The 9,239-nt window shown below is 35.6% G+C and overlaps 1 protein-coding gene across 1 annotated transcript in view; it reads right to left on the bottom strand.

Moving 5' to 3' along the window:
• Positions 1 to 5,209: 5,209 nt before the first annotated feature.
• The window catches only part of RAP1B (RAP1B, member of RAS oncogene family), a 31,022-nt gene continuing 26,992 nt past the window's right edge, over positions 5,210 to 9,239 (bottom strand). Inside the window, exons 7-8 of the mRNA XM_014879920.2 lie at positions 7,871 to 7,986; positions 5,210 to 6,443 (exon numbers count right to left, since the gene is read on the bottom strand). Coding sequence (XP_014735406.1) covers positions 7,900 to 7,986 — 87 coding nt within the window. The 3' untranslated portion in view covers positions 5,210 to 6,443; positions 7,871 to 7,899. The remainder of the gene's footprint in view (positions 6,444 to 7,870; positions 7,987 to 9,239) is intronic.

Below are 9,239 nucleotides of genomic sequence, written 5' to 3'. Positions count from 1 at the left end.
GAAAACTAAGAGAGTGTTAAAGGAATTATTACCTCCTAGTTCAGTACTATATATTTTATAGAATATACCTCTCAACATATCCTATTGAAACAATGTAGCATTATCGTCTCTAGTGCAGTGGGAAATTCAGAGTAATGCACAAATTAGTATCTGGTTCAATCGTTTGCTAACAGCTCACACCCTCAGGCTAGCTCTGCCTCAGGGCAGAGAGCAAACAAGTGAGAAATGTAATAACAGAGAAGAAGCTTCCTTTGTGTGCTTCTCAACTTTATTCAAAGCAATGACAGATGAGAACAAAGCAAAGGAAGTAAGTCTGAAGAGAAATTCAGAGCCCTGGGAGGGCAGGATGCATACTTTAAAAAAAACCCCAAACCCAACAAGCCTGTAAAAGTATATGAAAGATTGGAGCCTTTGAGAGAACTTGTCTTAGAAGGTACAGCCTCTCTAAAGTGCAGTCTGGGGAAGCATCTTAGAGGCTCCAGTAAGGAGGCAAGGCAGGGGGAACTGGGTAAAAACCTGGAGATGTGTTTCAGTACTTTTTGACTAGCACCACATTTCAAATTTATCTACCAAGATAGAAATAGGGTAAAAAAATATGAAGAAAAAATTAACTGAAAATCTCATGAAAGCATCTTATGCTTCCAAGAAGCAGAAGGGAATGCAATTTTTTTCAGTCAGTGACATAAAGGATTCTAAATTCAAATTTATAATTAAAATTCCTAAATCGTACAGTTTCACATATTTGCATCAGATACACTGACCTTAACTCCAGTTGTTACCATAATATAGCAATGCTCCTTACTTAGAGGCAGGACACCCAAAGATGACCCTGCAGCCAGCATAACTAACACAGAAACCTGGCATATTTATTGTCAATGCCTAACGGCCCTCTGCTCCCTACTACTCCCTTTCTGCAAAGTTAACAGAGCTTACAGGATGTACTAGGTTAATTTCAATCTAGTATATCCTGAACTTTAAACAAGTAAACTAATTCAAAATTCCCATTACTCTTAACAAAATACATTTAAAGACACCTCATATATTAATTTTAATGCCCTGCTAAGCTGCATACATGCCATCTGCATATACAAAATTGTTAAACCAGAATGACCGAAGACAAGAGTTTTTGCAATGTGTGACAGAAGCACAACTGCACTCAATACAAAGAAAACTGGAAAGAAACTACACTATCCTTGCCTTTCGGTAAGAGAAAGAAAAAAGTTCATGTTTTAGCCCATCTTTTCTTAGCTGAAGAACATTCCTGGAAATGTGTATTTTTTTTTTAAATTTAAATGCATGGAAACTTTAAAAAAAACAAACAATCTCAAGAATGCAAGTAGTGTTCATGTGATTGCTTAGTATTTAAATACATGTTGACTCTCAAAATGTTTTCTCAGGTTCTTAGCAAAACAAGTTGATTCTCATGCTCTTTCTATTGAGGCAGCTCAGCTAAAACAATTTTTTTATTAAACAGGAAAAAGAAAGAGACAAATTTGTAACTCATTTTATTTGTGTCTGAAAATCATGACAGTACTGCCAAGGGTCTTTGTTGCTATTGAATGCATTACAAGCAGTAAACCCAGCTGATGAGAGCTGGGATTTCACATGAAGAGATTTTTTTCGTACTTAGTATAGGAGTGAAGCTACTGAGTCCTCCCTACTAAATCTGGAAGGTTAAAATGCCACATGGTATGAAAAGGTAAAGTATACTGACAAAAGAAGGAACTGTAACACCCACTAGGATTTCACTCGATATTCAAGGTTGCAGAAATGTCCCATGCCTCCAAGTCCATGGTAAACAAAAGACATTACATAAATTAATTAGAAATTACAATGATGTTCAAATGAAGTTCACCCCAGTCACAACTTCAAAGAAAAAATATCCTGGTGGTAGTAAACTTTCTTAAAACAATGAAGATGTAAAGCTTGTTGTTTGGCAGAACTAGGATCTCTTGAGACTGAAGTGAGTACAGTGGAACGGCAAAGACATTCTTTTATCCATTAACAAATCTCTCCCTAAAGACAACTCTTTGAAAACAGGAAGTCACTTTCTGCTTGATGACTCAGACTTCTGAAAATAAATGGCTTTGGAGGTTATTTAAAACAAACAAACAAACAACCTCAAAAAATCCAAAACACAGAAAAATCCACATTTATATGTTGGTTGAAGCCCAGATATTGAGACACTGTGAACAAAAATCAAGACTACAAAACAACTTTGCTTGTCTTTTAGTTCAAGACTCAGAATGTAAAGTTTTCCACAAGTATAACTGTCATTCCAGAGTTTACTTTATAAAATGGAAAAGGTAGATGAGGTGTTAGAAATCGTCAAGTTGATCATAAGCCTGTGAAAGAAAAGCATAACGTGCTTGAGATTCAGAAATAAAAACCTTATTTAGTAACTGGTACTCTAATGCTATCTTAGAGAACAACTTACAATTGCATTTGTTATATATTTAATCAAGTTTTTATTTGTCTTTATCCTCCTCCCCACACACAGGCAAAATAAAAGCAATAAATTGAAATATAGCCTAATGGTGTTGGGACAGCAGTTTAAAATTGTCTACACTTGGCTGCATCATCAGATTACAATTTTAAAAGTGCTACATAGCTGTACATAGACTATTTTTGACCACTCACATGTAGTATAACTTTCTACTGTTGGTATGTCTAAACTGAAGTCTATCTAGAACTAGTACAGTATTGTGGCCAAACTTCTTCCCAGCTAAGCTATTTTCAAAACTGGCGAGGTTTAGAAAACTTGGGAAAAAAATTCATTATGTTTGATTCATCCAGTTTGTTGACAGCATTTTAAAAGAAGAAAAAATCTCATCTTTATTGTTCATCTGTAAGAAAACTGCAATTCTACTTCAAACATTTTAACCCCAGTTTCAAACTCCTGCCACCTTTCATTTCACCTAGCATCATAGAATCAGTATCCCTTATGAAAGAACTGTAATATCTAACTCCACAATACTTTTCCAGAATTTAAGTATCTTATGCATGAGAGCAGTAGTAGTTTGAGCTTACACTTAATTCATTTGGACATCTGAAAACATCTTGCCATGTCTCAAAATAGTCTTCTAAGTTAGGCAAGTAACATTCATTTCACAGAATAATTTGAGAATGAAAAAGGGTACTAGGATAAGGTAAGACAGAAATTTATATTGCAAGGAAAGAGTCCTAATAGGAAGAGTGCAATTCCATTAAATAATACTTCTGTATTTCAGGACATAAATACTACTTTTTCCATAGAAGGCTCAGACTTTAAATACTGACATATATCAGTTTCAGATTAGAGAGGAAATGAAGCATTGTGCACTGTAAGCATAAGCTAACTATACAAGCAGTAACACATGTATTAACACCAAATTTGCAAAAATGTCTGCATTAGTTCTCAATATGTGAGTTATCCATGTTTTCATCCAAAGCTTTAAGATAAGTGTTCCATTTCTGTACAAGTACTTCAAGCATGAACTTCTTAAGCAATGGTGCATAGTGGCATTGTCTTGAAGATACATACAAATTTGTTCCAAAATCTCAGCAGACAGGATTCTTTTCTAGAATTGGGAACTGCTTAGATAGTTTCAATTCCCAGGGGGAACGGGGTGCTCACTTCCTCAGTGGGAACGGCTTTTTACACCATAATTATTTAGACATGAAGAGAATTCTTGTGTTTTTCTTTACACTTCATCATTTCATTAGCAATATTTTGTCCAGCATCTTCCCTGGGACACTGCTCCCTTCAAGCTTGCCTAAATTTTCAAGAATACTGGGGTTTAGGTGTCACCTGGGTTACAATGTGCTGGCTTTACACATCTGACCTAAGTTCTAAATACGGAGAAGGGGGAAACATATTTCCCTTCTTTAGCACAATCTTTAGATGCTAAAGCCTAGAGATCCTGAAAATTTTACTTCCTTAAGGATTTATTCCAACTGAATACCTCTAATGCTGAGGAACAGAACGACCAAGAATGCTTCAGTACAGAGCTTTTCAGGACAAAGCCTGATCTTCCCTGTCAGTAGGATTCTTTGGCTGGACACCAAGACCAGACCAAGGCCCTTTCTATGATGTTCTCAAAGAATTTTCTCTCACTCCCACCCAATGCCATCTTACATCTGCCTGGAAAAGAAACACTTTAAAAAGACCAATAAAAGGACAGCCAGTACGTAAAAGTGTTACAAGACCTGGATAAGCAGAGGTTGGAAATGAAGGGAAGAAAAATTCTGATTAGCTCACCAAAGAGGGTAGGTACCTAGTGAAAAAAGAACTAGGGCATCTAGTGCTCCAGTCTCCTCTACTCTGGGGACCAAGCAGAATGGGGATCATCACATCTTAGTTTTTAATGATAAACGAAAAGGAATTTCAATCTTAAATCTGGCTCTGCACAGTAGAAGTGTATTACCTCCATTAAACAATGGTGATGACTGATGAAACTACTGGCAGGAAGGATCAGCTGGACTCCTTAATTCACTTTGGGCCCCATAAACGATCTCAAAGCTTACCAGTATCAGCTAACCTAATCTGACTGAATTTGCAGGAATGAATTTGAACAAGCTCTCTGATAATTCTGTGCCAGAGAAACAGGAGATACCAAGTATTTGGGTGTGACATTAATTTTCAGCAGCACAGCCAAGATCAGGAAATCATCTACAGTTCATGCATTCCACTTCCCCAACACTATTAACAGGTATTTCAAAAGCCTGCAAAATTCTACGGTCAATACTGCAGGAATGCTCTTCTGCAGATTTCCTTAAAACCAAACAAATAAAGTTTGGTTCATGCAAAAATCATGCAGAAAAATCATTGTCTCCCCAAGATATTTTTTTTTTGCTAGACTAAGTAAATTTTAACAATTAATTCTCTCTGGAAAAAAAGAAAATAGCAGGCAACATATTTTCAAGTTTCCAAAACAGCCACTGATAGTGTAACCTTTGAAGACAGTTATTTTTCTGCTAGACTTTTCCTTTTGTTAAAGCTTGGAATATTCCAAGTCCAGAAATACATGGAATTTCATTCAGTCAGAATTTCATTCACACTAACACATGGGATACTATTACAAGAAATATCTATGGCATGTATTTGTTAGAAGACAAAGACATAGGGGTTCCTCTTCATCCTAAGATGTATGAATCTGCACTGTGCAAGAGATTTAAAAATCAATATTTACTAGCACTACTAAAACACAAAACATTCAAGTAGTATAACTGTAATGCAAGCCCTTGCATGGCAATCCAAATTTATTGAACTACTGATGCTAAGTCATACAAAATTGCACCACTTTAATTAAGGCTTTTAGTTTACATTTGGCCACCTCAAAGCAGTTGTAACATTAGGTTGGTCAATTTAAATACTGTGGCTCCCTGTTGGATATACACACAATCTTTACACCCAAACGTTAATGCATACAAAGCAACAAGGCATTGTTAAATAAATCAGCAAAAGTTAATTACTGCAACTTAGGCCCTGTGACCAATTACACATGATTAAAATTACTTCCCACATTCACATCCACAGTACTCTTCCACCATTTAACATCTCAACCAAAACGTTACACATGTAAAACAATCACTAACAGGCAAAAGTACTAAACCTGTATATTTGGTATTGCAAATACACTTATGCATGAGCAAGCAAGGGAATTCACAGTGAGAATCTACAGCTGCAGAAGCCCGAAAATGATTTACAAAAAATTGTTAAATCATTAAAAAATTGTTTTAAAATATACACTTCTTGTTGTAGACCCCCACTGTACACACAACTATAAACATTGTTCCCTATGTAAACAAGGAAAAGGAAACATACAATAAAAGGTTGAAAAGTCTGGACATTTCCTTCCCAACAGATATTAAAGGCCATGTCTTTAGTCAGACGTTATACTGAAAGGACTCTTAAAGACTAGGTCACTGTCTCCACAGGTTTTTCCTAAAATTAAAAAACTATATAGCCGTTGTGTTAATCAAAGCGCTTTTGTACAATACGACGATGATGATGATCCTGTACTTCTTTAAAAAAGTTACAATAAGCTACAAATACCGATGAAGCAAAGTTATCTGGAGTAGTCTATATAGGAGCTCTTTGGACTTTCTTTTATTATGCTAAAATAGTGGTGCTTTTAGGATTTACATTATTGTACTCTCCAATAGAAAGTGGGGATTGTTGAAGTATACAGTACAGTTTTCATACATGTACAACATTGGTGGATGAACAATGTCTCTTATCAGTAATACTGGATGTAGGCTCTGGTTTTACCAGTTGCATACACAGAATATTTAGAAGTAAAAATCTCTCATGACACTGGAAAGTGATAGAATGTGCAAACTGATGTAGCTTTCATCCATTTCTTAAAGGGTACCACCACAGGAAAGTCCATTTAAGATGTTGGTAGGTTTAATAAAGTTGGAATGCTGGCACTGTTGAATTGGGCAACAGTTCTTCAGACCTGTAACAATAAAACAAGGGATTAGTATTAGTAACAACAATTTATCCTTGCTCTTTACTAAAAACAGGTACAGCAGGAACTAGCAAACTTCTTGACAAACAGAAAACAACCTAAACACTTCTCTAATCATACACTTCCTACTGTACACATAGAAATAACAATAACAAGCTATCTCAATTACGAGCCTAACTGGATTAGGATACATAGAGAAATCCAGGCTGCACTGTGGAAGTAATACTTGATTGATGGGACTAGTTTTATTTACAGCATGACAGTTCCCATGGCTTTAAATACAAGCACAATTGAAGGATCAAAGCTCCTGAATCAGAAGTCCCGTTAAGGAAGTGGAGCAACCATTTCTGCCACCCTCAGCAAAAGCTTTTGGAACCATCTTAGTTTTACTTTTAACTGATCTAAGTTGTTCAAAGTGAGGAGATTTTAATATACCAAAAAAATAGTTACATAAGGCACTACCTGTTATTAATAAAAGCCTATGATTTCTGACAGTGGGATGTCCTGCTAGGACCCTTCAGTATATCCAACAGGTCTATTGGATGACAAAAGAACAGATCACAGTACTTAAGTAACTGCATCACTATACGTTCAACACTGAAGGAAAGGGAGGTAACAGGCAACTTTGATGATGTCAGGTCAATCAATACAGACCTCTGCCCATACTAAGGTTTGGAGATGGAAAGAGCTAAAAAACCTGCCCAGAAACCAAAATAAAATTTGCAGAAAAAAATCCATGCCTGCTGACTAACTAACTTCTGGAAAGGCTTGCTTAAAGAGCAGGCTGCAGCTTGCTTTATCCTTCAGCACCATTCTTTGTGCACATAGTAAGGCATGTAGAAATTTAGCCAATGGCAAACAAGTAAGAAATTGATCTAGTAACCAATAGTTTCAGGTCAAATATTTGGAGTTACAATAATCCAATTTCTCATCCATATAATAATTACTATTCGGCCTCCAAAATATCCACACAGTCTCAGGAAAGGAAGCTATGACATCACACAAGCATATGCAGGAGTTCAAAGCAGAAATAGACACCAGCATGCAAACTACAATATTATACTGTGTGCATTCCAGATAACTGAGCTCTTGTTTATTCTATCAGGCTTTAAAAGAGAAAACTGTGTTTCCAAAATCTTTGAAGTATCTGAGGAAACACTGTTAATTTGAGCTCTACCAATACCTTAAAGCTTGAAAAAAAACCCCAGACTAGTGTGAACAGTGTAACTTGCATTATTTGTACTTCTGACTTTGAAATGGCAAAATAAAGATCATAAACATTTCTGTGATAATATAAATCAGTAATTTTCAATGCTGTTCTGCCTCAACAGCTACCACAGCTGTTTAGGGTTTTTTCGTTGTTGTTTTGTTTGTTTTGAATAGCCATAATGCACAGAAAAGTTTAAAACGTTTACCTGGCTCAGAGCTACAGTACAGCTATGCATTAAAGTAGCTGACATGATGACTTTTTGCGTGCTTTTCCAGGCACCGGAGTTTTTCTGTTAATTTGTCGCACAAGGTCATAAAAGATCTGAAAAGATAGAAATCAGTTGATTATGGATATTAGGAGGATATTCTGTTATAATCTTAAGCCTTGAATCTTCACACATAATACACTCAAGATACTTAAGAACCCCTGAAAATGTTTAGTTACCACAAAGCTATGAAGTTAAATTGTATACTTATTTAATAACTGGTTGTGTTTTTTTCTTGCTTAAGATAATTGTCTGCCAAGAGTTCTACAGTTTCAATAAAGCAAACTGGAAAGGCATCTATAACCCACAGCTATTTAATCTCTGGGTCAAACTCATCTGAACTCACATGAAAAATGCCACAGTGATCAACTACTCTATGGTATTACTTTGCAGTTTAGCAGTAAGGTCAAGAAACAGGTCACAGCTTTCTTCTAACTCATATCACTCTTAGGATAGATATTCTTTTAAAGAAAATTCTAGTAAGTTTTAATGACACATTTTTCATGGTGACTCACATACACTACATATTCAGTAATAGTCTCTTGTATTTGAATGAGATCATGCTTTTCCAGATACTTAAAAAATACTAAAGTCTAAAGAACTAATTCTGTCTCTCTAGACCTACAGCATGACAGCATAAAATTTCTTAGAAAAGTAACTCATTTATGGGACTCTAACACTTTGAGTCTCCTAGAATTCTAATGAGAACATGATTTTTTTGAAAGGCTAATTTAAAACAAATCAACACAGAACATTTCAACAGCATCTGTTTCATTAATAATTGACATTGCTCCAATTACTTCTTCATCTTGAAAACTAATGCAGGCCTCATGCTAAAGCCATCCTGGCACTTTCCTAAACACTGGCTGCAAAGCAACAAGGGCTTATAGTATTTGCTGGAAGTTGTATTTCATTGAATGTATGACTTTTATACAGTTACGGAGATTAATTAGAATTTTTTAAAAGTCAATGGCTTCCAGAAATTTCCAACTAATTAAACACACATTACTTATTTTAAAAATCAGCTGTGTTAAAACCACCATACTGTTTTGATTACTTGCAAGTCTTGCACAGAGGTCCTTTCAACTTGACTGATGCTGCCAACAATGTTTTCCAGATGACCTAATGAACTGTAGGATTTATCATAAACTTCAAGCTGTTCCAAAAATATAAATACTAACACAGCTTCTTTTTCTAAAATTTTTATATCCCTTTCTTTATGCTGGCACACCCCACTGGATAAAGAGGCATGCATTATGGCAAATCCCCAAAATGCATGCATTTGATTAATTGTCTATCTCCTGTTAAA

Source organism: Sturnus vulgaris, chromosome 5, assembly GCF_052056855.1.
Source record: "Sturnus vulgaris isolate bStuVul1 chromosome 5, bStuVul1.hap1, whole genome shotgun sequence".
Classification (NCBI taxonomy): Eukaryota; Metazoa; Chordata; class Aves; order Passeriformes; family Sturnidae; genus Sturnus; species Sturnus vulgaris.
Note: the sequence above shows the minus strand (reverse complement) of the source record. Positions and strands in the feature narration are given on the sequence as shown.